This window comes from Fusarium fujikuroi, chromosome FFUJ_chr04 (genome assembly GCF_900079805.1).
Source record: "Fusarium fujikuroi IMI 58289 draft genome, chromosome FFUJ_chr04".
NCBI lineage: Eukaryota > Fungi > Ascomycota > Sordariomycetes > Hypocreales > Nectriaceae > Fusarium > Fusarium fujikuroi.
In genome coordinates, this window is record NC_036625.1 from 3,204,784 (window position 1) to 3,230,503 (window position 25,720).

Below are 25,720 nucleotides of genomic sequence, written 5' to 3' on the forward strand. Positions count from 1 at the left end.
CAGACTAAATTATAGCTGAACCATCAGTTGCCAAGTGGCTTTTGCGCCCAGACCACCTTTCCCCTAAAGTACCCGTGGACCTTCTTTGATCGTATCTCACGACGATACCTGGCGGCAAAGACGTGGATCTCTTCTTTACTCCACCCCAAAAGGTTCGCGATGAACGTGAGAGTGCCTTCGACATCTTGCAGGATTGCAGCATGGAAATACTGACCAGCCTCTTTGAGCCTGGGATCTTCAGGCCATCCGCCAATGGGCACCTGGCCTCGGTCAGAATCAATGAGTTAGATGAATAGTATGACGCCATACGCACCTTGATCTCTTCTTCCTCAATGTTAATGAATCCTGCTTCATTCATGCTCTCAACTTGTACATTATCTTCAAGAACAGAGAAAGGCCGTTGAAGCTTCCGACCTCCTTCCATGAAGATCTTTCCCCACTGGCCCATAGCACTGTCTTCGGACACCGAGTTATCGTCACTTCCAATGCAAGGCGAGGCCTCATGGCTTTCGATATAGCCCCCTGGCTTCAGGCACTTATATGCTTGCTTGAACAGTCCGGGCCAGTCGATAATGCTGCCGACTAGGAATCTCATGTGTACATAGTCAAGTGAATTCTCCTTGAAAGTCCATTCCTGCATACAATCGTCGATTTGACTAAAGTGTCAGTATGTCAGTCTAACGGCGTCAGTGGTCAATGCTCTACTAACAACTCGAGGTTTGGTGGTAGCCAACCTGGCTGGATTGGGGAAATGTCGGTTCCTATCACCTTTGCGTTGGGGAACTCGTCGGCAAAGTCCCTGTCAGTGTAAATTAGTGGTTCTAGGGACTGTTTGTGAGTGTCTTACATCGCCCAAATTCCTACAGAAGCATGGACAATTAGCCGTCTATATCGATGGGGGAGACAGTGACGCGGCTCTTACCCGTGCCTGTTCCAATATCTACTACGTTCTTGACCCAAGTAGATGAATCAGCGAATCGCTCATACTGCACTATGCGAATCGAAGAGTACCTGTACGTTGTCGTTCAACGGCGCCTTGAAGAGCTTGTCGTTGTACATGAGAATCAGAACATGGTGACTGGAAATTTTAAGCAAAGGGACTGTCGTGATGTACTGCCTCCTTACTTGATGTCCAATGCCTCGTTGGCTTGGTTATCATTAGAAATCCTGGACAAAAAGTTAAATTCAACGTGCCAAACTTGATGGCCATGGCCCATAACTGCCGAGATGACGACTGACCAATACTGAGCATCGCCCTGTTCACTATGATATCTTCTACCATTAATCTCACGGTAGCGCAGAATATCGGACGAAAGTGAAGCTGTTGAGCTGGCATTGTCAGATAGTGTTGAATCATTGTCGTCATCGTCCTGATCTGGTTCCTAAACCACCAGAATATCAATACCATAACGTGCGAAGTGTAATATGTTGGAGACCTACGGTCTGCGTCCAATGCTGACCGGGAAGAAGCCCTGTCGGAGCTTCGTCCTGGGATGAAACGTCTGTGGTCGGCACAGGCTCATCAATTGTCTTGTTACTGGCTTGTGTATCAGACATGACGATCAAATTTAATGACCAAGGATGAACAGTCCAAGTACCAGGACTAGTGATCTGGTTCTGACTGCGGCATTTAGAAGTCAACACCGCGGGGCTCATCAGATGATGTGATGTCAGCCAAGTTCGCCTCTTGTATTCAGCCAATATGGAAGGTGGATATGTATACAGGATGTGATGTTGCAACCAACACGTAACAGGGGCCCCTGCAGGTAGGTACAGGCGGAATAAAGATGATGCAAAGAAAATAAGTCGTGTATATATAGAAGCCATCAGAGATACTCAGATGAGAAAACATCGCAATGCAAAAACTAATCACAGTATATCCGCACACGGCCACTCGACATCGGCACGCTATTGGGTGAAAGATCCCGAAGCCAGGAGCGCAGCGACTCAATGTCCCATATCTCTCCCGCATCAGCCAACTCGCACAAATTCTCGAAGTGGCTCTCCCTTTCGATCTTACATGGCGTTCCGGGGGGACAATCTGCCAAAGCACTAATGCCATCTAAAGTCATTTGTGCATGCGTCGAAAACGGCTTGACGATATCCTCCAGCTTCTCAGATTTGCAGACGATTCCATCGTGAAACGGCTGCTGTCTGAAGGTAGTAAAGTTCTCGCCTAGCTCCTGCCTGAATCTGGACATGAACTGCTCCTTAACATCACGTAATGTGTCCCTAAACTTCTGCTTGTTATTGCGATGGTGATCCAACCCATCGGCCTGGCTTAGTAGAATCCGTAGTGGGCGCTTATCTTCTTGGTCACGGAGCAGCTTAATAGCTATGTGCAAGGCGCTTTCAGTTGCCTCAGATCGTGTTCGTTCCATTGGGATCACAATGATTACAATGGCAAAAAGCTCTTGGAATACGTCGGCCATGTATTTAATCTCTGGCTTTTGATCGTCAAAACCGGGACTATCAAGAAAAATGGCTCCAAGATTACTGGAGTCGTAAGATTGAATGCCCAAAGTTCTGCAAAGACTGCTGGAGCCAGGCTTGAAGTAGTCCTCTGATGCACCGGTCAGAACAGTGAGCATCTGACTCTTACCAGCTTCCGTGGAGCCCTGAACTCCGATGCAGATCTTGTCCGAGAGCTGAATTCGGAGCTGAGCGACTTGGGCAACACTGAATAGCCACTTAGGCCAGAAGAAGGTAGGTGTAATACACCACTGATTGGCCTTGGCACCAGGATACTCTTTCAAGCCCTCTTCGAGTTTGCCTCTCCATTTATCTATCGTTTCCTGCGTATGAGAGCTTGCAATATCCTGCTTCACACGATCGAGGAGGGTCTTCTCCACTATATCATCGGACTCGGCGATGGGTAGGCCAAGCGCCAGCAAGGTGATGGCTAGGACACCAGGAAAAGACAGATCGAGATACGTTTTGTGCCTGTTGAGAAGATGGCCGATGAACTTGGTGCTAGCAAACAACACAGCAATACCGCCACTGACACCTAGTCCAGCAGCAGAAGTCGCTCCCACGCCCAGAGCTAGGACCCTGGAAAATAATGAGGCCCCAGAAAAATAGGACGGCAAGGCACCCAGAGCAGCAGAGGTGATTCGATGGCCCTCAGTGGATTTGCAGTACCATTCATACGGTGCGTCAAGTTGCGTGATGATGACAAGATGACAGAACTGGATGACACCCATGACATCTTGGAACTGGGAGATTGCTTGCTCTGTGCGCCTTGCAGGGTCTGTTGAGCGATGGTATAGATCACGGCTGAATGTCTTGAGAGCTCCAAAGAATGTTGGCACACTCTTAAATTGCTTTGACAAAGTCGGTCTCTTGGCGGCTTCCCAGTTTTGGACAAGTAGTTCAGCTCGGGTAATGCTTGGGGCGTTTTGGCTGATGACCATATCTGTAATAAGCCTTCTAAGGGCTCCAGGGCAAGCGGCAGGTATATCAAGAAGAAGGCTAACGTCAGAGTCTCCATCTCCATACGCGCCAGGCATGGAAGCATGGAAATCGGATCCAATCTCAAAGTCTTTCGGCCAAAGCGCTTTCAGGATGGTAAATGCATGTCCAAGGCGACTAAAGACAAGATGGGGACTTGCATCGCGGACCAGACCATCGATGCATCCCACAACCGGTTTGATGTCGTCGACAATTCTCATGACCTCTTCTGGAGGATGAGCATCGCGGGAGGTGTTATCAGTTCTGAGGGCTTGGACCTTTGACATTTGGGCAACAAGCGCACGTATCATTGCTAATCTGATGCTCTCAAATGTCGCTGGTAAACTAGCTCTGTCAAGGCTCATCGATCTTAGGGTATCAACATCGAGGTCTGTGGATCGCCCAAAGATATCATGAAGAGTGATGCCTTCCTGGATGGCGATTGAAGCCTTTCCAATGTCTTCAAAGGGGTCATCGTCCTTGATTCGATATTCAAGTTTAACAGATGTCTAGGCGAATAGGTCAGCTGAAAGGTCGAACGGCTCACAGAAGTCACTGCTTACTTGGTAGTGGTCAGACTTCGTAGGAAAGCCAAGAATCGTAAGAGGAACTTCTCGGGTATTACTCCTGAAGGTTGCTCCTTTCAATAAATATTGCATCACAGGCGTATCGACATCGAGTGATACAATCAAGTGATCGCTGTGAACCACGCAGGAGCAACTGGTAACCGTTCCGGGCATCGGAAGTATCATTGATGAGACATCGGAGACCGAATGATGCAGTTCTAATGAGGTCTGCCGTAAATGTCTGGCACCAACAGAGTTCTTGACACAATGGAAGTAGTGTGACATCTTGTGGTATCGGTCAACCTGGCCTGCGCTCGGGATCTGAGGAATATCATTGACTCGTAGAGTTTGGACACAATTCTGGATCCCTGATTCCTCAGCGGTGATGGAATACATGCAGCCGAAGTGGCAGAATTTGCCCGTGTGCTGCAACAAGAGGTCTAAGAGATACTCAAGAATAGGCCATAACATTTGGATCGTGGGTGATAGGTTTCCCAGCGGTGTTCTGAGAGCATCAAAGGTCTGCTTGAATTTCCTCGCGCTATCGTTGAGTGCGAAGGGAACGTAGTCATGAGGATTGACAACGTGGTGGAAATTGCCACTCAGGTTCACTTGAAAGGAGACTGTTGTTCCTAGGGGTTCAGCGACCATACACGACGGTGCTCCAAATGTGATGATGGATATGCCGCCCTGTCTCTGCTCCCAGGCGTTGGGAACGGGATTGTGGCTGACCATGGCCAGGTAAGACGAGATAGTCGCCAGAGCGCCTCTAAAATTTGAAGTGAGCATGACTTAATGGAAGTAGTAAGATAAACGCACCCAAAGCTATGGCCGCAAACAACCAACTTGTGCCTCTTCATAAGCCATTCAACAAGTGGCACAAACTCCTCACTTCTGTCACAGAAGCCCTTATGGAATCGCGATCCAATATCATCAGACGCTGCCAAGCGCACGTCCAAATCAGAACGGACATCGTTCATGCTGCGGGTGCAACAGAAGCCGAGAAAGACCGTCTGAAGGCGATCGGACCAAGCAATAACAGGCGGCGTTGACTTGATCCCCGCTTTCTTGCTTATCGGGGCGATTGAGTAGATTGATGAGATAATGTCCAAATCTCGGATGAATCGGAATCGATCACTTTGACGAAGATTCTCATCAATGTTGATTCCTTGTTCTTGCTCATTGCAGAGATGGCTGACTGCTGCAGCGCCGTAGAACATGAGCTCTTTGTTGGTGAGTTCTGCATCGCTCAAGCCAGCATTCTGGTCACTAAAATTGATGTACTCGCTGAGAAGAGTCTCTGTTCGCACCATTTTGGCAGCAGAATGATTATGGAGTCCAAGTTCAATCGTCTGGGCGCTTTGATTCACGATTTCAAGAGGACTACAATGGCCGTTGTCAAAGTGACGAGATTCGGAGTTCGACGAGGCTCTGTAACGTCTCTGCATGGTCAGCTCGTAAGCGCCCACGACTTCGCCACTAGCCTCTTATAGGTCCATTTACAGGGTTGAAAAGCCACATTCGTGCTAACATTAGGCCCCCTACCAAGGCAGAAGTCACCTGGCGAAACCCCGCCACCAAAACGCGGCTGGCAAAGGAGTCCAGGCTCTGGCTCCCCAGTAAGCCTCACTCCGCGTTGTCTAATGATTGGCTAAGAACGCACCCTCAATCAGGGCATGGTATTCTTCTGCCAGGTCTCGCGAAGTTCATTCTTCTTGCTTGCAAGAAACGAGCTTATGAGAAGACGCTGAAACGGCGTACAATTGTTCCCGGCTGTAGGCCTCTGTCATAAGCCAGTCCGTTTTGGGGGGTTCAGTCCTAATCAGCCTTAGTTCAATGTCATTTGGGTATGGTACCATCCATGTTCCCATGATTGCCTTCATTTCTTAGCAACACGATCACCAAAGGTGGTAGAAGGGAGCAGTTTCACTGACACACTCAGGGTCCGTGACGACTGCTCGTCGTGATGTTCTCCAGCAAGCCTGGTCGGTTCCTTGTCGAGCAACGACGGTTTGTGGTCATGCACCCACAAACAAATATGCCTATCACTCCACAGAATTGGTCAACATCTGTGGTACCCGGTGTCTCACTCGATATGTTTGTCTTTGTGGAACGTCTTTACAGCCAGTCCACAAAGTTCTTATGTCCCAGATGCGACCACGTGTTTGACTCAACAACATTTGGGTCTACTTTTGAATATCAGGGGTAAGTCGCCCTTGGTAGTCCGCCATAATTGCACATTATAATTGATCGTTAATTTTGACTTGAAATTTCTCCTATGTTCAGGTACTCTAGATGGAGCGCGATTGGGCATCTCGTCTGATTCTAGTAGTTTGACGGTTCCGGTCCCCTTCCTGAACCTGTACACTGGGACTCATGGGATGGGCAGTGAAGATCGAGATCCAGAGACTCACAGACGCTTCCGCGATTGCTAAACTCTGGCATGCCATTTGATAGAGCTACCGTTGGGAGGACTGATGGCGAAGAAGTAAACCTTTTCGCTTTTGCCGTGTTCACGTCATTTCATTCGAGGGGAACCTTTTGCGATCTATCGTCAGAAATGGAATTCGATATCGAGATGTCATTCTCAGTTATGCGTCGAATTTTGAATCCAAAAACCCGAGGCTTCCTCCCGAGACAGTGGTCGAATTCAAGAAACTCATGCAAGAGTTGAATGAGCTCAAGGCGACTGGTATTTATCCACTGCGGAATTGAGTGCCACTTCAAGGGACAAAGACTCACAAATAAGTGCAAGAGTACTGAATAAAGAGAACAGCCCAGGTAGTATATCATCCCATCCACGACCCATTGTTCCAAGATAGAGTATCAAACAATGAGATATGGGGAATCGCTCAGTGGATGCCGAGCCCCCCAAGGCTTGACCTAACGCCAACTCTTGCGGAACTTGGGTCAGGCTCCTTCCGTGATGAGTATTACAGAGACCAGTAGTGACAGCAGTTTTCCAACTGGCTGATTGAAGCCCAGTTTCCAATGATTCAACATACGGTGCATAACGGCGTCGACCGGTAGGAATGGAATTTACCGTACATAATGGAGCATGGAGGGTGAATTATACAGATCAATAATGTCAACCCATTATCTTTCTCGGTTTTTGGAATCTTCAACTTAATATCAATATTGGCATCATTTTACTATAGTTTCTATTTTGGTAGTAAATGCTCGGTACACTTGGTGTGCCACATGTTGTTGTGAAAAACCCCGCCTTTGGCCTTGCTTATCTATCAACAAGGGCATGTCACACATCTTGCCCTTGCCGTCCGAGCCGTGTAAGCATGGAGAAACAATAAAAGGGGCATCTTCTTTGCTTAACTGTCCTTCCGGTTTCTGTCTCTTCATTATCTTGGACTGACTACAATCAAATTAGCATGGAAGAACTCAGGAAACTATATGGAAAGTATCCATCAATGCGAAAGCTGGAAGAGCTTGGAGACGCATACGTTGAAGTATGTCCATCATCTCAAATCGTCGCTTAATCACTGACTTACTGGCTTCTGAAGTGGAATGATGGTCGCGAAGCTGTACTTCTGCGCTGGCTTTATGATCATCCAAACTTCCCGAATATGCGCAACAATCCCCTGGCCATCTGCGAAGCCATGGATGAATTTGCCGCTCAGCGAGACTTCCTGATTAACATTGGCCCAGACAAAGCAGAAAAGCTCGCTACCCTTATTGCCGAGACAAAGCCAAGGGTCTTTGTTGAGCTGGGTGCTTACGTTGGTTACTCAGCACTATACTTGGGAAATGCATTGAGAAACACGCAAAAGGACAACCAAGACGCTAAGAACAACGCCGTCTATTGGAGCCTCGAAGCCGATCCGGTTTTTGCAGGTATTACAATGAACCTTGTGGATCTAGCTGGCTTATCCGATATCGTAAAAGTGATCACAGGGAAGGCTGCTGAATCCCTTGCTCGACTGAAGGAAGAGGGAAAGCTAGGCAGTGTGGATATGCTCTTTCTGGATCACGTTGAAGACCTGTATGTCGCAGACCTCCAGGTCGCCGAATCACTCGGATTGCTCAAGAAAGGGAGTCATATTGTGGCAGACAATGCCCTTCGTCCTGGTGCACCCGAGTACAAACAATATGTCAAGGAACACAAATCCATGGAGACACGAGCGATCATCGGTCTGATCATCCCTGGAGAGTTTGAGGTAAGTAATAAATTTTAAATGCTATTATAAGTTTGCTGACCAGGTGCGGCAGGATGAGATAGAAGTGACAGAATACAACGGTTAAGGTGATTCTTCATTATTCCTATGTACATATGGAGTTCGTCCTAGGATGCTTGATCTACCTTTCAACAAGGGACGAGTAAGGCGTGTGACGTGAGCATCAGGTCTGAGGTCTATCAACTCAAAATAACGCTCTTACAAGCCTAGCTTGGGCGGTAAACCAGCTGTCTAAACAATTTCAACAGAGGACAAACATATTATATAGTGTTAGCCTTTAGATTATCTGCAATATATCTTCTACTAGACCTCAAGACTACCTTCCACTCTCTCGGGCCTATTGAGACGTTGCTTAGGATGAACCGAGGAAACTAGGCTCTGGGTTGAGGTACATCTTGTCAAAGCGTTTAACTTTCCAGACCCCAGTCTCAGTATTGAACGTCAAGTTCGTGTGCTTTATTTCACCAGTCTTCAGGGCTCCAGACTCAGCTTGTACGCCATCCTTCGGCCGATGGATGTGATTGTCCCCAGCAAGAACTGTAAAATTAGCTAATGGGATCTCCCAAGCATTATGTGTTGCAATGGATGGTGAGCCTGCTTTCGTATTAGTTTTATATCCAGATCCATGAAGGTTGCTTGACGTACCAAAGAATTGAGCTGAGACATTCTTTGGAGTGACCGACAAGTGAAAATAGCCACGGTAATAACCCTCCTGCCAGAACAGCTCCTTGTTCTCAGAGATAGCTTTCCGAGACAGCTTTCCTGCGTCAGGCTCAATGGACTTGAGGCCTGATGTGCCCCACGAGCTGACGGCGGTACCTGCGAACTCGGCCCCGACGGCACCCTTTCCTGTCGTGGGGTCGTACTTCTTAGCGCCCAGCCACGCCAAGTCAGATACCTCACAGGGGTCAGCGATGTAATGGAAAAAACAGTGGCAGAATCTTTACCCAGTTCATATGACTGTCTCCCGACAAGAAGATGTTGTTGTGAATTTTGTTCTTATATAAATGGTTGAGTGTTCTGTTTCGATTCGCGATATAGCCCTACTAAAAGTTAGCGATCACACCCTTCTACTCAAAGGAGGGCATGGTAATCGTACATCCCAGGTGTCTCCCCCTCCAGCCGCATCCCCTTTGATGTGGGAGAATACGATCTGGTTCCCGATCACTCGCCACGTTGCGTTCCGATCCTTGGATTCGGACAACGAGCGGTAGAACCAATTCTCCTGTCGACCTCCCATCAGAGTTCTACTCGGATCGTCGCTGATTTTCTCGATGTACTTCTTGTTGACATCTGTTGGCAGTTAAAAGGGAGAGCTTTTGACAATTGAGAAAGTACTTACAGTCTACTCCTTTGCTTCGGTCATACAATCTTGTGTCCAGCATCACAAGATCCATCAGCTTACCCAACTGAAAGGACCTCCATACACGGAGACCATCGTCCATATCTGTCTGCCTAATTGGCATCCACTCGAAGTACGCGCGAACAGCATTAGCTTTGCGAGCATCCGTGGCTACCTTCGGACCTTCTCCCTTGAAGGTGTTGGGCTGGTCGAAGAAGTCAACATAGCCATCTCTGTAAGCATTATCTGCGAGTTCTAGTCCACGTTAGTGATAAAAGTTCTTTTACGCCGTGGAGTAATCTTACCATGGTCATCCCAAGTTGTAATCCAAGCTGAATTTTGGGCCAACAGTTGCAAGTCAGGATCAGTCCGGTGCTATATCGCGTTAGAGCCTGCCTTGAAGATTGACGGGTATCTGGTAACAGACCTGTCCGTGGCGTGCACGGTAGTCATATAGCGAGTAGGTTGGGTGTTGCGGGATTGAGCCGCGCTCTTTGAACAGTGTATAGGTGCCGTATTCGTAGATGTAATCGCCGAGATGAACAACCCAGTCGTGATTATCCTTTCGGGCAGCGTTGCCGTAGACATTGAAATACCCTGGAACTTCGACTGGTCAGTTTTAGTTGGTAAACGAGTGTCTCAATTCTTACAGTATGCGCTGCATGAGAAGACCGCCAGGTTGATCTCCGAAACGTCATCGTCAGGCCGAGGTGCAGTCTTGGTTTTTCCGAGAGGGCTGGAATTCTTCGAGTTACAGACGGTGAACTGGTAGTTGTACGTCGTCAATGGCTTCAGTCCTTTGGCTTCGACCTGATATCAGTTAGTTCCAGTACTTGACCTTTGCGTCGGAACATGCCTTGACTGTGTAGTCGATATCGGCGGTAGTATAAGCCTTCCCACTGCTAACGACTGACTTTGAGTCCTTCTTCCCAACTGGAAAGACTTTCCAGTACAGGCAGATAGGATTGGGATCAGCCTTTATGAACTTCTTGGTCTCGTGACTGTAAAGTGGCTCAGTTCCATCAATCGGCGCGGTGTCAGCGGAAGAGACGTTGGATGGGGCAATTCGAGTCCACAGTATAACGCTATTCGGCCATGGATCGCCTGATGCAACGCCATGAGTGAAGTTTAGTTCCTCAGGGTTGAATGCGACGTTTCCACGCTTCCAAGAACGTCGCTGGACTTGATCGACATCGATGCCGAACTGCGTATGCCGAGGCGAGGGACTACCATAGTTGATGTTACCATCGAAGCTGGCTTCTGAGAGAGCTAAGAAGATTGCAAGAATAAATAGTACTGAGATTGAATATGTCTTCATGGTTGTATGGCCTTTCTAGGGATGTAACTTCTCTGTAGACTGATCAATATGCAGTCAAGCCTCGCCTTTTATACATGACATCAACAACTTCCCCTCTTCTTCCCCATCTGGCAACAGCATCTTGCCGAGTAACTGATATCACATGTCGCCTGAAAGCGATCGTATACTCGGTTCAGAGAATGCGATCGCTTTGAGAATGAGGTTAGTGGAGTCGTGTCAGCGACCAATCAGTAGGTGATCAGCGCGCCTGGTACAGCTCAACATGGCAGGAGGATTATTAGCTTATGCGTGGCTTGGGCTGACTAGTCAAGAACAAGAATGAGATGTGACATTTTCAATTGTATTACTGTAGAGATGCTCATTGGTCATGTATTTGCCTCTAATAATAACAGGATTGGCCCTTTTTTTCTGATAGCGCTTGAGATGTGCCAGACGTCATCGTCCTCTCAGGAGTATCCGCATCCAAACCAACATCGAGCAACAGACTGACACATGCATAAACTAGTCCCGGCGAATATCAAGTGAGCTGCAATACCGTATATATATTTTAACTGCAACTATTATATCTCAGCTCCATTTATGGCAAAATATCGCTCTGTTATTTGTCGGCCCTAATGGTCATCGTGAAAGTTTCTGGGTAAAAGCTTATATTGAGGAAAAGAAGACCGTGTTCTCATTTGTTATCTGTGTTTGCAGCCTAAAGGTTAACCTTGTAGGCCGGATTCAAGCCGTAGTTATTTGTCGGCCCAGATTCGCAAACTCTGACTGAAAAGCTTAACAGGGAATCTCAAAACTAACTTTTGGCCCCTCACTGGTATAAGAGTAGCAATGCGCCCAATAAGTTCGAATTTTGAATTCTCTCCGTTAGCGACACTCGACCTCGCCATGGAAGATTCAGAACAGCCCCCCTTGGTCAAGCCATCTGGCGAACTCCCGACCATCCTGAACCCGAAGTTCCCAAATTCGAATGCGATATTTCATTTGTTCCCTAAACTTCCTACGGAGCTTAGAAAGATCATTTGGGAACAAAGCCTGACGTGTGAGCGATACATCAAAGTTCAGCTATGCACCATCGACCGATCCACGGGTAAAATATGTCTCGGTGGAATGACTGATAGCATCCGGCGACTCATACAGCCATGCCGACCTATTTTGCACCAAGCACCAAAGCTCAGCGCCTTATTCAGTACGAGCGTCGAGTCTCGTGCGAGCGCCCAAGGTTTTTATCGTGTTGTTCTTCCTTGTCTCTACGTCACGAGGTCTCCCTCGACCATGGATTCACTTGAGATAAGTGAGCAGAACGCCGAGCACAATCCGCCAAAAATAGCCTCGAGCCAAGCACCGCCATACACTTACACAACTCCCAGTGAAGATCAAGTCCTCATACCAGGGAAGTTCTTCCTTAATCCTGAGCTAGATACCTTGGAGATTGATGGATGGCCTCTGCTCGCAAACTTTGCGAGTGACGTTTGGAATCATGACCCGCGTAAAGTAGGCTTATGCCACGTAGCCTTCTTACGGTGCTACTTCTTTTTCTCCTTCAGGTCTCGTCCCCTTCCTGATAACGCTCGTTCAGAAGAAGAGATGCGCCAAGTCGTGGCTCGGCTTCGAAGCGTCACATTTATACACTACGTTGATGTGGACAAAATATCCCACCAATGTCCCACTGGACACCAATGTCTTTTGCATTATCGCTGTTCGCTTCCTCTCGCAGGGGCTACCGGCAATTTCTCACGCCAGCAGGATCCACGACTCATTGGGCGCGAAGTATTTAAGAATATCTATTTCAAAACTCCCCACAGCTCCGATCTCGGACGGCAGTATAGGAAATGGTTGGAACTGGTGGAGGAATTAGGAGTGACAGCGCCATGTGTCTACAAAATTGCTTACACCACTATTCAAAGCAAACCGTCAATCGCCTATGAGTCTGATGTTGTTGCTCATTTGAAGTCTGAAAGCAAAAGACGGAAAATATGCTGTCAAACATGGGAAGAGTCTTGGCAAGAACCGGTATGGATGCATCTTGAGAAGGCCACTGGGCAGCTTCGGGGAGCAGTTGAAACTGCAATAGGATTTTGGACATTCCCCATCGAGTCTCTTGGCCAATTCAGGCCAGCCCAAGACCGCACAGAACGTCCGGTTGAGCACTTTTATAACCTCTCTGCTGTCCAACCGGAGCTGTGTCTGTTCGAGCTATAGCCTTCACGCCTCAGAACTTATATAGGGCATTAGAAGCCTACGGGGCTTGCGTCAGGGCGAGCAAGCAGCTCAGAAACCCAGTGCACTAAGTTCATCATAAACTACCCTAAGATATCCTGATACCGTCTTAACTTGTCTATCAATCAGTATACGGCGAGGGGATCTTTTGTGATACAGGACACATAAACATGGTTCAAGATACATTCCAAGACTTTCTGTATGTGCTCCTCACTATGGAATTGAGAATTGAAAACACTAGAAAGTTCAATCTCCCCATTCCAGCTGCCAAGGAAGATTGCGACACCAGTAATAATTGATTGACTGGCGACCCAGACATTGGTAAGCTTGAAAGTCTCACTAGACGCAGCCACGACAGAGCTCAGGTTGCCGATTGAGGAGAGAGAAACAGGACAAAATGGTGGGTTTGAGACACACCAGGGATCTGCCCCAGGAGGGGGAAACTGGGATTTGAATGTCAGGGGAGCGAAGAGAACTTGTTCGTGGATATCCTCCAATAAGTTGGGTTTGTACTTGTTATAGAAGTCTCGAACATCTAGAGCAATTTGAGGCAAGGTCTTTGTCGCAACATCGTTGTCAACTGCTAGCCCAGGAACTTCCAAGTCAATGCCCAAAGCATGCGCGCCGACGGCGTGGTAAGTTGCTCCCGCATGATCAGGGCTGCTGTATGGGTCTTTGCAGAATGGCCTAAGGTTGAGCATTGGACGATCGACATAGCGAACAGTATAGGTTTTCTGCTTGCGAGGCTGGAACTCGGCGAGGGCCATTGCCAGAGCCGAGACGAAGACATGAGTCAAACTAACTCCAGAGCCAAACTTCTTGCAGCCCGCCAGTATCTGTGCCGATATCCCCTTGGGGACCGATACAGCGATGCGCTTGGCCTTGAATTCGGGGTTGACCCCTGGGGAAGAAGTTGGAGGCAAGCCCATCAGACCTGGATGATTGTACATTTCCCCATTCTTGGAGGAGATTGCATGGAAACGCTGAACTTGCGCCTCGGATAAGGGATCGGGAATTGAAGCCGCGACACGAAGACACGGCGACAATCTTGTATCGAGGTCATCGTCAGGCAACGGGTAGGAATACTTTTCTGACTGTGTATAAGATCGACTAGCCTGAGTAAACAGCTGATTCAGAAGCTGCAGAACCCCAACGCCGTCGGTGATATCGTGAGGGCACCGCAGAAGCAGGGTCTGGGGACTCGCATCCCCTTTGGACCGGACGATGTAGACGGTTGGAACAGCAAAGATAGGAGCATGATTATTGAACCACTCGAGTGCGCTTTTATCGGTGTTTATGATATGGAAGGTCGAGCTCAACCAAGCATCAACATCCTCATTATTCTCAAAGGGCTTGTAGATCCTTTTGGACTTGCCGGTCTCGTCATCTCGCTCGATACGGGACCCCAGTGTCGGGTGCTTGTGTCGAAGAAAGACCCAAGCATTCTTTAGAGCTTCGATATCGTCGTCGTGGCCATTTTGGGAAGAGAGCTTGAGTTGGAAGGACGCGCAAGCAGTGATGGGATAACAGCCGTGGCCGTGTTTAGTGTAAAGCCAGTAAAAGCTTTCGCACTCGTCGATGTGTCTCTCCCAGATGCCACTGGGGGATCTTTGCCACAGGTATGAGGTATCGCTGGAGTTCGAATCCATGTTGGGAGAATAACTTGAGAGTCACCTCAGGGAGCAAGAGAACTTAGGACTTGAAAAGAGGATGTCAAAATAAACTTAGTGAAGAGCTCCCTAAGCTTAGGCTAGATTTACCTAAGTAATACTATCGCTTAGGGTCAAGGTTCTGGGTTTCCTTTCTTCCTGGGGTACCTGAAGGAGTGAAGGATCAAAACACCATGAGACGCGTCAACAGGAAGGGGGAAGGGCTTTATAGCCGGACGTGTCAGGAAAACAACACGATGTCACGTGGATGTTATCGTTCCTTATCAACAAGCGAATTCTCCTCCTCTGGTCTTCGCATTCTTCATCTGTAATACTAAACTACATTATTGGTGGCAACTTAAGATCGAGTTCTCCTCCTAATTCTCAACGTCGCTTTCATAGGAGGGATCCTATTTTGTGCGATCCAAGTGTTTCGCGGTCGCTCAGTCAAGTGCTCAATGTCGTAGTACAACAAAATATGAGCGAGCAACATCTTGATCTCGTTACTCGCAAAGAACCTCCCTGGACAGGCGTTCCGACCGAGTCCCCACGCCAAGAAATCCTGCGTCGCAGTCGGCAACGCATTACGCGCACTCTTCACGTATTCATCTGCCTCATTTTGTCGCGCATCGTAGAAGCGAAGTGGTTTATAAGTCTTAGGTTCAGGGTAGATCTCACTGTCCTGCAGCACCGAATACCCTGGGACAGCTATTCTCAGACCTTTGGAGACGTGCGTACCCGATGGAAAAGTCACGCCTTTCTCTGCTACGACGGTGCGAGAAACCCCGATTGAGACGATGGAATTCTTGCGCTGGCTTTCGCGAATTGCCGAGTCGAGCTTCTCAAGCTGCGCAACGGCGCGTCTGTTCCATTTGCCATCGTGTTGTTTCAGGACGCTCTCTACTTCGTCGCGAAGTTCAAGAATAAGATCGGGAGACGATGAAGCAATGTCAAGAAGAGCATGGGTAACTGCAAATGTCGTAGTGTGAATGGATGCGAAATTCAGTAGCAGAACACGTTGAGCCAGCGCGCTGACCTGCCAGTTCTTCGGGTTACCGATCTCCTTGGCCTGGTCAATCAACCACTGCAAGTAATCGTTCCGATCGGACTTCACGTGTTCGTCTTGCGAGTCGTATTCTATTAGGCGGGCCTTGATCTCCGGCTCAAGGATCTTCTCGAACTCGCGCGTGTGAATCCTGTTGGATCGGGTTATAAGAGGAGCAACTAGCGGTTTAAGAAAGCTCGGGAATAGCTTCATCATCATTGACGACAGTGGAATATCCTGGGCGAACGCGATGCCCAGCTTCAGCATCTCTTCATTCCGACAAAGTGGAAGACCAAGGAATGCTCGGTTGGTGATCCCACTGAGCATCTTCTGTGCCGATTCCACTATGCAGATTTCGGACCAGTCTGTACTGTTACCCAACTGCTTGCTGACACAATGATCGATCTCTTCAGCAAGATCTGGGATGAGATTTCCAACCTCTTTAGTAAGCGTGGTAGTGACCAGTTCCAGGTGAATGGGGTCATGCGTGAGGGATGGATCCATGGTAGTGTAGTCCGTTTGTAAATCTTGCTGTGCCGATTCATGCATGCTGAGCATATTGGTAGGCTGCTCACTGGCGAACTTTGTATCTGATCGCGGAAGATAAATGATGTTTCCACCGTCGATCAAGGGGAAAATGGCAGCCTGGTTTCTATACTGGATGTACGCCGAGTTGAGCGCGGCCTTGACGTTGAGCGAATTGCGAATTTTAGCTTGTAAAATGGGAAACCAGTCGCCTTTGCGTGCCCCGATGATTGGTAGCTCAGGCAAGTTGGAGGGCTTTAGAAAAAGCTGGTATATGATGTACGATGTCAAAAGAACGAGCGGCGCAGCAATGGCTGGCCGCGATACCAACTCCAGCACTGAATATGCCATGGCGATTGAGAGTCGATATCGAGGTTTCACTAGTAAAAAGAGAACTTGATCGACCGAGCGACTTCAGACTTTATAGCTCCAGGAGATCAGCAACGTACGAATACGGCAGGGTAAAGTGTCGGTATAAGCTCATTCTGACTGGCTGGTTCGCATCAACGAAATGCGAACCAGGGTGTAGTGCTTGAACTAATCGGTGACAAGTGCTGACGATGAGGGTATTCCGCTAAACCTGGCCAAGCTAGCTCTGTAAGATCGCTAGTGGAGAGTGCCACCACTACAACGACTGTGCCTGAGAGATGCAACCCTCTCCTCAAGAGGCAAGAAAATATCAGAGCTTGATATAGAGAGTTAAAATAAACTCGGTGACAAAAAGCTTAGGTAACTTAGCATAAACTTAGGATACTTTTTGCTAATTCTAGGATACCTTTTGCTGAGAAACGAGGTCCTGAGGATTCTTTCCTCTCCTACCATCTTGAGCATCTCCATCATCATGTGCTTGCGAACTTAGAACACTATCCACAATATGTTGCAATTTATCATCTTGACTCGGGTGCTGGGAAATCAGTCTGCCTGTTCGTCGGTGCCTAACTGTACTAGCATGGATGAGATAACTACATTTTCTGTTCAATGTTTAATGTCAAAAATTGCCTTGACACCAAGATGATCAGTGATCCACGGCTTCTCAAAGCCAAGCGACAGCAGATCCTTTCGAACATCCTCCTCCGACTCCTCCGGCTCAACATCAGCACCAAACCTCTCGAACTCTAACAGCTCAAGTGCATCACCACAAAAAAACACCTTATCCATGCGCGAGCAGCCAAATTGCTGCCGCAGTTGTGGTAGGGCCTGTTGTCCCCACGTATACCCTTGGTTATCATCCCTACCATCGCCTTCTGTGCCCCCGAGTTTGAGATATGCGTCTTCGAGCTTGTTGTCTGTGTGGAGAGTCCTGTCGAATGGTTGGATAGCGTTGAAGTCTCCAGTCACGACAGCGCCCGAGATGTTGTCGGCACGCATATGTGAAGCAATTTGCTGCATCTGGGCTGGGCGGCGTGGAGGTTCCAGAGCAAGTGATTCGAGGTGGGTGTTGCAAACTCGAAGCTTCTGACCAGATGCTCCTACTTCGACAAAGAGGGCATCGCGCTCCATCTGAGTCGCTGAATAATGTACTCGAAAGCAGGACAGGACATCAAGTCGGCGATCGACCAGCGTCGTTGTACCATAAGCACCTGAAGCCCAGTTGGCAGTATCAACATCTGTCCGGTAAAATCCGTCCCTAATCCAATTCATCTCGCCAATGAGATCTAAATCAGATGGTACGCATTCTTGAATATTGATGACAACCGCTGTCTTGTCGTCAGACCGATGCTGGCGACTCAGCTCTTCAAGATGCTTCAGCGCTGAGTTCATTCGGCTGTCGCCATGAGGGAGCATGAAATCGATGTTCCAACTGTAAATAGCTAGCTTCGTGGCTTTTGCTCTGTTTGGTGACGGCTCGGATGCTTGAAGTGGCTGCCATTCATCCGCGTTGCTGCTCCATCTGTACACAGGCTGTTTCCAGGGCTGGTCGGGCCGCCACGAAAGCGAGGAGGCTGGTTTCCTCAGCGCGATGGCCTTTTCCATCTGCTTCTGTATGATTGCCTGCATTTTGAGTAGAGATCGTCTCATAGGAAAGTCAAAGACTGAAAACTCCCGTTAGTGCCGACCAAATGAAATGAAATGAAGTCTGTTCATAAATAAAACGTGGATTGATCATGAATGGTGTCGGATCCGCTCGGAGCGGGGTATATCGGTATCTGACATAAGATCCGAGGGAGCAATGAGTTTATTCTGCCAGCAGCCAATAGCTCATCAAAATGAAGATAATAACAAACTCTGAACAGAAAAGAAGTTGGTCTTAAACTTTGGGCATTAAAGATAATGCTTCACTGACTACCAGCAGCGCAATCTGTCGCCGAGATGAGGCATAGACGAACGCAGGAACAAGATATAATGATGCAATCTACTGGAATAAAACAAGAGGCGGAGAAACCAGTTGACTGATGTATATGACTATAGGTCAAGCTCAAAATCCCATACTTGCAACTTGCGATCAGGAAATCCGCCTGCTTGTCTCACAAACACGCTCAAAATTCCCGATTCATGAAGTCTTGTCTTATCAAAGAGGGGCTCGGTCGATGTATTGGGGATCTCAGCCAGACTCTTCCAGTCCTTGAAGTCTTTTGAAGCGGTAGCGACGTAAATGCCAGTCGATTGCTTCACTGGATCAGGAAGAATACCGAACAAGTACTCTCCGCTCGCGTCGCCTGCAAGTTTGCCTCTTGGGTCGTACAAGTCAGGCCCGTTGAGGCCAGCGGGGCTGATCGCATTCTTGGTCCATGTTCCTTATAAATCTTTAGCAACGCTGATTGAAGGGATATTGATAGGCTTACCGTCAGTCTTTCGGAGATAGTGCTGGTACTGGTGCTCACCAGACAACATGTCCCTCATCAGAATATGAAATCGGCCTTTGGTGTCGATGAGCTGTCCCTCCTGGTTGACCATACGACTGTTCTGGGGAACATCCCAGATCAAAGTGCTGTCATCAGATGTTGAAATCGGTTTTGATAACTTCGTACCATTCGTGTTGAACCATGTCTTGCCATCGTCATTCGAGTAGGCAAAATAAACACCGTGATTAGTGTCAGCATTTGGTGTTTCTCTGACTGTCCACGAAGTATACAACTTTCCATCCAGGTAATCTAGTCCGTTAATGTACGCATTGTTGTCGTCCCCTTGGATGTACATTCCGTAGGCTTGCCACTTCCCAGTGGATGCGCTGTAGCGGTGGATGTAGCTGTCGCCTGATCCGGATCTACAGCTGTCAGTTCCGCTCGAAGATACAACGACAGTACTCACTGTCCAATTCGAAACTCTATTAAAAGGTCACCATTACTTAGAGGCTGGAATCGCGGATACGTCAGTGGCGAGTAAGGTCCTTGAGACCCGACAAGTTCATGGACGACAGGACCGAAGAGATTTGAAGTCCATTCTGAGGGAACATCCTTTGCGATACCGTTTTTTGAGATGCAGTAATTAATAGGAACATCCTTTGAGAGTCAGAAACAATCCCCAGCGTTGGTTTCAACTTACGTGATGATCAAAGCTGAGGTGAATCTTTCCATCCCCAGAGATACCCATAGAGATCATGTTATGGCCATCCATCGTCTTCTGGATATAGTCATCGAGACTGAGAAACTCCCAGTCGCCGACACTGGGCGAAAGCTTTCTACGTCCCACCTTCACGAAATGGTTGAGGTATCCCGCCGGGGCAGTTTCGTAAAAAGTGACATATTGATAGTCTCCATATGTAATTAGAGCATCATCTTGATAGCTCACGCCATTGAGTCGTTGGGAGCCTTGTACATCGGTGCCAATAGTCCACTGTTTGGTGGACTTGACCGTGATGGCGGAAACAGCCGACATCAGGCTTGTAAATGCGAGTGCAATCCTATACAGATGCATTGTGAGTGAAAAGGTCCAAATTGAGAGGTTGAGGATAATCCAGCGACTGGAACGGAACTTCAAGGCATGCTATATATAAACACTGCAGATCTTACCGATTTTACTGTCTCACGAATGTATCTCAGATGTTCACCTGAGTGTTCTTGGCGAACTGTCTCGGACAGGAACTGAATCGGTCTTGAAAACCCTTGTTCGCCAAGATATTGTTCACAGCCGCTCCTTTTCAATTGGGGAGGATACAACCCCGCGTGCAACCCCGCGTCGTCAATTCTCCCGAGATTGTGGGGAGGAGGCTTGGCTTTGATATCACCAGGGACTTGAATAACGGCACTTCTGACCTTCCCAATCATTACTAGGCACGGCTCGTATTTCAATGAAATTGGACATCCACGAGAATAACGTGGCCCGGTTTCTCACTTGCCTCTTATTGGCTAGAAAAGTTTCATTTGATGATCGGGTTTTTGGTCGGGCTCAGATAGCCCGACATCCCGATACACGTCATCCATGTTGTGAACCAATGTTTCTCACTAAAATCTTTCGTCATGGGGTTTATTGACTGAAGATACTTTCATATCTCGGGTTATTGTTGTACGAGACAGATTGTCGCCGATCACATGACTCACTCGCAGCCACTGGAGTTTGAAGCCTCAATTTACTTGGTGGCGTGGACCGCATGACGAGTCTCAAAGTTTGTAAGCGGAATAATAGTCACGGACAATAAGTAAATTTTTAAATCACCAAGAGCGATTCCAGTACACATCCTCATTCCGAAAGCGAATTGGAGTTATGTTGGACTTTGAATAAATTTCCATTTTATGCCTACGGGGATTTAGCCCCATGCAGAGAACATGTTCTCCCTGCTTCCCTCCTTCTCAAGATATCATGTTTCATGTCTCCTTTTAAAGGCTCAGTTGCATCACCAGATGATCATATATCTCGTCTTCCCAGTCTTTTTACTCAAGAACAGGCAGCCATTGTAACATACGCAAGCCTGGAGGCACATATACGTCCTGCTCTCACTGCCCGTAGATCGCAACTAATGGTCATTGATTTTGATATCACTAACTCACTTTTCGTGGCTTTTAAAGCCATAACGCATGACATACGGCGTCAATCTTGATTTTTGAACTTGATCCAAGTTCACGGAGTGGCACGCGCGTACTCTGGAAGCCTTAGACAGAAGCCTACTTAAGGGGCTACACGCTCCTCGTGACAAGTTGTGTTTCTTGGCCTAAGCCATCGAAAAACCTTTGTTTCAATTTCCCACTCTTTATATCATCGTGGACCTCTAGGTCAACGAACTTCGGAAAGACAATCAACAGCACGGACCAAATAACCTCAAGCGTTGTCTTCCTCCTCGATCATGTCAGAACAAGAATCTGAGTAAGTATTTGCCGGTGTTTTTATTTTCTGCACTATATCTTGCAGAATCTTGGCCACAAAAGACAAAATCACCCCAGAGGCGGACTGTACTTGGATTTGCAGAAATCGCATTAGCGGGTTCTTATCCAGACCCTACTCCATTTTTACAGCCTATGTTGTGAGTGAGGCTAATAAAGACCGTTTAAGTAGAGACTCCCCCACCTCTGAGAAGCATCTATTCCTTGTGTTCCTTAGAAAGGACCTTAGAGATGTCTCGGCTGTAGAATTTATCAGACACACTATCCAGTGTAACAGCTTCCCCCCATGGGAAGATGCCACTGAAGATTTAAAGTCCAACATCATCGAAGCGACGCCTAAGCAAGCAGAAAAGATCAAGAGTCACCGCGATATCGTACGGATAACGCCAATCGAAGCAACAAGTTTAGAAGACGACTTAGAACCCGAGGAATATTCACCCAAGACGCCTTACGTCGTTCGTGCTACAAATCGCAGGGACAAAGACGCTTGCCATGTTACACATGCTTCTCTCAAAGACATTTTCCAAGATCAGTTGCAACCTCAGGAACTTGGAACTCATGGTGTCGGCCTTTGGAAGGTCAACTCAACGAGCGATCAGGTGCCGCTGGCTGCAAAGATCCAGGGCGTCAGATCTATTGTTCCTCTAGATCAGTATCTTCTCAAAGAGGCAGAAACTTCTGCAACGAGGAAGCGAAGGATGATTAGGCCAATAGCAATACACTATCAAGATCGTTGCAAATCCACAGACAATGCTCTCAAGGACCTCTTTGGGGCCAATGTGGTACCTCGATTACTAGCAGATGGCGGGATATCTCACTGGACGGCAATGTTATCTTCTGAAGAAGTGAGACAGGCTACAGCCGTTGAAGGGGTGTTTTCAGTCCGCACAGCCGCGGCGAGTGGTACCTAACCTTTGGTAACCAATTTTGGTGGCGTGACCTTGAATTGTTTGGCCGAGAAGTGCCCGATATCGAATTATACTTTGTAGCCTTTGTGCATGAGAGAGCATAAATAACGAGCTCCTTAGTACAAGGTCAGCTGGTGGCCCGTTCCATCCGCTTCACTTATCACTTCCATAACTACCGAGGCGTTACGGCTCATCTTGAACTGACTGCAGGCCATGGCAGACGAATCCAGGTGAGACCGCAATATTTGACAGCCGCTTGTATAATACGTCCGAAGTGCTCCCTTGATTATATCATTTTCCTGATATGACACAAGAAACACAACTTGGCAAACCCCATTCCTTAACATGTTACTACGCGTCCTTCTCTTTCCGTGGTTGATTTTGGTACTGTGTTCAGTATCAAATACCGCTGACACAAATAAAACTATTTCTAGTTCTTCCGACCGTGGTGGATTGCTCTACACTGTATTGCTCCGCCGGAGTCCTGATGCAAACACGAACGTTGATCTCATCCCAAATGCTCTTGCAAGAGAAGATCTTTCTTCCTGGGTAGACATTGATGAACAGACAATTTCAAAGACGATAAGCGCCACCAGCGGTGAAATTTCAACCATCCGACGACGGCCTGATTTCGAACGTGTTATACGGTTAGAGGCTGCAACGTACGAGACTGCAATATTGCAGCAACAAGAATACCTGGAAAGTTCAGGATACATAATTCTACCGAATGATCCTGGGAACCAAGGACAATGCCAAGCGACGAATAGTTCCCTTGACCTACTATTTGGAACCGATATTGAGGCACAGATGATAGGTCAGAGGAGTATTTATATGTGGAAGGCTTACTTATCCAGAGACCAAATATCGCAAGTTGAGAGCCTCGACAGTGTCAAGTCCGTGCAGCCCAACCTCCACAATCTGAACCGTAGATACGTGGCAGGCCGGTACTACATCGATCCTCTTGACCGCGAAAATCAAGAGCAGTGTGCTGAGACAGGCGCCTCTCTCGCGAAATTGCTTGGAGAACATAATTGTGATCCATACAATAGCGTTTCAGATGGTAAATTAAGCAAATGGACAGCCGATTTGTCCAATGAACAAGTAGCGCAAGTTAAAGCTATCCATGGAGTGAAAGGCGTCCGGCCTGTTCCGAGGGGCAGGAGATGTCGCCTTGGTATAAATTCCACACACAGCCTAGAACCTCAAGCACAGCAAGAGATTCTATGAGAAACACAATCCGGGGCTCCTACGGAGTTGGTATCTATCAGTCAGCCAAGGTAAATGACTTGACCTAACAACCCATCCTTTTGGCCACTCATTTATTGTATAGTACAATACCACAATTGCAGGACCTCAAGAACTATGTGCATAAAGCCACTGTGGCGGGCAGAGTTTTCTGTATTATGTTGAAACCGGTGTAGCCTTTAAGGCACAACGAGAGGTAATGTCTCACTGGAGCAAGACACTTTTTCTTTCATGTGGCTAACTAAAGAAGGAATTTCGGAATGTTGCTTCACAGCATCTTCTGACTGACATGGCTATGGAAAATGGAGACAAACCTTGGTTTGATGACGATGATGAAGGCGAGGACGACGAAGACATGCATTCACATGGTACATGTGGCGCCGGCAAAGCCCTTGGAACGCGTTTTGGTGTTTCTAAGAAAGCCACACTCATCGTTGTTAGAATGCACGAAGTCACGTCTGAAGAATTCCAAGCAGCGCTGGAGCTTATCTTAGCGGACTTGGAAGACCACCCCGAGCGTCAGAAGAATAGCGTTGTTACGATGTCTTTGACGTTGGGCCAAGACTGGGAGGAAGATGATAATTTGCCAGACTTCACAGAGCTTTTCCAAAAGCTATTCGCCATGGATGTTCCGCTAGTTTGTATATCAGGGAACATCGAGGAAGGTTTTGAAGAACCTGAGGTAGATGAGTATCCCCCATTGATGGAAGGGCCTGACTTGCCATTGATCGTGGTGGGCTCGGTGGATTCTACGGGGAATCGGTCCGAGTTTTCAAAAGGTGGACCTCATGTAACTCTACATGCAGTTGGTGATCCCATCGAGTGCTTGCCAAGAGATAGCAAGGACCCAGTTGAACGAGCAGGAACATCATATGGTATGCCCATCGACATCACAAAAAGTTTCCTACAACTAACACAAGCCTCCACAGCCGCGCCACAAGTCGCCGGCGAGATCGCCAATCTTCTCTCGTACGAGAAAGTCCCCTTTGATACCAACGATGGGAACCTTGTGAAGAATCTTAAAACCTACCTTCAGTCGGATGCAGCCAGTTGGGAGCGTTACCCCGGCATTCGCGTTCTTTAGAATGGCGTGCAAGAGGAAAATAACCCGAGAGAAACCGTTAAGTGCAACGGCCTTGAAACCGATAGGTACGTTGAGCAGGAAGAAGTCAAGCATCTGATCGAAGATGAATTCTGCCCTGAGGTCGGTAGTTCGCGTGGTCTTCGCCGACAAGGTTCCGCGCTTTCACGGACATACAACATTGATACACCGAACAAGGTCACACTGTCTGTGAGTCTGGATCAAGGGCACAGCGTAACTGGCTGTGTCAAATACCTCATGATGACTATGTATAACTGTTACCGCGTCGACAATGACCCCTCCGATTATAAAGGTGGTGGCCAAACTATCGTTGGTGACGCTACCTATGAAGTATACCCTGGTTCCCTGCGCTCGCCGTCTAAGTATGGCAAGCAGGCTGGTTGCGACAGCACGTACAAGTTCACCTTCAATGAGTATTGGGTATGGGGCCACGGCTGGGCAAGTTCAGACCATGGCGAGGCTCTCAAGAAAGAAATCAAAGGCTGCACACTACTGCCTGACACATGGAAATTCACCTATGACATCGGAGAATATGGTCGTGAGTGGACAGCCAGGTTTCGTACCGGGGTTTTTCAGAAAAGCTGTGTTGGTGATGCAGTTGGAAAGGCATCGGGCATTGGCGACTTTGGGTGTGCGGGATCTGGTAAGTGGATTCTCGATATAGCTAAGAACAGCGCCTACCTCGAATCTCGCGTCTTGCCTCGTGCTTTCAGGTTCGGATTGTTTATAGAGACACAATGAACTTGTTGATGGTACAGTAACCTTTGCGGATGAATTGTTTTCCTTCTAGGTAATCCTGCTAAGATTATCATATTGCGGTTTTGCTGAAACTCTTCTTATCCAATCATCTAAGGCGCAGTGGCAGAGTGGTCTAATGCGATAGACTAGAAATCTATTCTCCTCGGAGG

General features: G+C 47.8%; 11 protein-coding genes; 4 read left to right on the forward strand and 7 right to left on the reverse strand.

Annotated features, from left to right (window-relative positions):
• Positions 1-23: 23 nt before the first annotated feature.
• Positions 24-1,557, reverse strand: FFUJ_14840 (related to methyltransferase; the record flags this gene model as incomplete). XM_023576829.1 has 8 exons in its annotated part: positions 24-260; positions 314-656; positions 710-799; positions 848-860; positions 923-950; positions 1,012-1,078; positions 1,126-1,382; positions 1,441-1,557. 8 exons carry the CDS (start codon positions 1,555-1,557, stop codon positions 24-26), a joined length of 1,152 nt encoding a protein of 383 aa, XP_023429997.1.
• A 308-nt stretch (positions 1,558-1,865) lies between these two features.
• Positions 1,866-5,329, reverse strand: FFUJ_14841 (uncharacterized protein; the record flags this gene model as incomplete). XM_023576830.1 has 3 exons in its annotated part: positions 1,866-3,959; positions 4,014-4,785; positions 4,836-5,329. 3 exons carry the CDS (start codon positions 5,327-5,329, stop codon positions 1,866-1,868), a joined length of 3,360 nt encoding a protein of 1,119 aa, XP_023429886.1.
• A 2,073-nt stretch (positions 5,330-7,402) lies between these two features.
• Positions 7,403-8,273, forward strand: FFUJ_14842 (related to catechol O-methyltransferase; the record flags this gene model as incomplete). XM_023576831.1 has 3 exons in its annotated part: positions 7,403-7,480; positions 7,535-8,188; positions 8,241-8,273. The coding sequence occupies 3 exons, from the start codon at positions 7,403-7,405 to the stop codon at positions 8,271-8,273; spliced, it is 765 nt and encodes a 254-aa protein (XP_023430030.1).
• Positions 8,274-8,558: 285 nt separating this feature from the next.
• On the reverse strand, positions 8,559-10,866 carry FFUJ_14843 (related to alkaline phosphatase D precursor; the record flags this gene model as incomplete). XM_023576832.1 has 9 exons in its annotated part: positions 8,559-8,800; positions 8,852-9,104; positions 9,154-9,249; positions 9,306-9,499; positions 9,549-9,803; positions 9,854-9,923; positions 9,976-10,151; positions 10,199-10,358; positions 10,411-10,866. The coding sequence occupies 9 exons, from the start codon at positions 10,864-10,866 to the stop codon at positions 8,559-8,561; spliced, it is 1,902 nt and encodes a 633-aa protein (XP_023429887.1).
• Positions 10,867-11,694: 828 nt separating this feature from the next.
• Positions 11,695-13,065, forward strand: FFUJ_14844 (uncharacterized protein; the record flags this gene model as incomplete). The annotated part of the gene is made up of 1 exon (XM_023576833.1): positions 11,695-13,065. The coding sequence occupies one exon, from the start codon at positions 11,695-11,697 to the stop codon at positions 13,063-13,065; it is 1,371 nt and encodes a 456-aa protein (XP_023430025.1).
• A 143-nt stretch (positions 13,066-13,208) lies between these two features.
• FFUJ_14845 (uncharacterized protein) lies at positions 13,209-14,732 on the reverse strand (the record flags this gene model as incomplete). Its single annotated transcript, XM_023576834.1, has 1 exon — positions 13,209-14,732. The coding sequence occupies one exon, from the start codon at positions 14,730-14,732 to the stop codon at positions 13,209-13,211; it is 1,524 nt and encodes a 507-aa protein (XP_023429888.1).
• Positions 14,733-15,090: 358 nt separating this feature from the next.
• Positions 15,091-16,653, reverse strand: FFUJ_14846 (related to cycloheximide-inducible protein CIP70 (cytochrome P450 family); the record flags this gene model as incomplete). Its single annotated transcript, XM_023576835.1, has 1 exon — positions 15,091-16,653. One exon carries the CDS (start codon positions 16,651-16,653, stop codon positions 15,091-15,093), a length of 1,563 nt encoding a protein of 520 aa, XP_023429889.1.
• A 624-nt stretch (positions 16,654-17,277) lies between these two features.
• FFUJ_14847 (related to endonuclease/exonuclease/phosphatase family protein) lies at positions 17,278-18,300 on the reverse strand (the record flags this gene model as incomplete). Its single annotated transcript, XM_023576836.1, has 1 exon — positions 17,278-18,300. The coding sequence occupies one exon, from the start codon at positions 18,298-18,300 to the stop codon at positions 17,278-17,280; it is 1,023 nt and encodes a 340-aa protein (XP_023429890.1).
• Positions 18,301-18,705: 405 nt separating this feature from the next.
• Positions 18,706-20,118, reverse strand: FFUJ_14848 (uncharacterized protein; the record flags this gene model as incomplete). XM_023576837.1 has 4 exons in its annotated part: positions 18,706-19,037; positions 19,086-19,507; positions 19,552-19,742; positions 19,786-20,118. The coding sequence occupies 4 exons, from the start codon at positions 20,116-20,118 to the stop codon at positions 18,706-18,708; spliced, it is 1,278 nt and encodes a 425-aa protein (XP_023429891.1).
• Positions 20,119-21,520: 1,402 nt separating this feature from the next.
• FFUJ_14849 (uncharacterized protein) lies at positions 21,521-22,468 on the forward strand (the record flags this gene model as incomplete). XM_023576838.1 has 2 exons in its annotated part: positions 21,521-21,540; positions 21,730-22,468. The coding sequence occupies 2 exons, from the start codon at positions 21,521-21,523 to the stop codon at positions 22,466-22,468; spliced, it is 759 nt and encodes a 252-aa protein (XP_023429998.1).
• A 1,531-nt stretch (positions 22,469-23,999) lies between these two features.
• Positions 24,000-25,553, forward strand: FFUJ_14850 (uncharacterized protein; the record flags this gene model as incomplete). XM_023576840.1 has 3 exons in its annotated part: positions 24,000-24,585; positions 24,640-24,785; positions 24,837-25,553. The coding sequence occupies 3 exons, from the start codon at positions 24,000-24,002 to the stop codon at positions 25,551-25,553; spliced, it is 1,449 nt and encodes a 482-aa protein (XP_023429999.1).
• Positions 25,554-25,720: the final 167 nt, after the last annotated feature.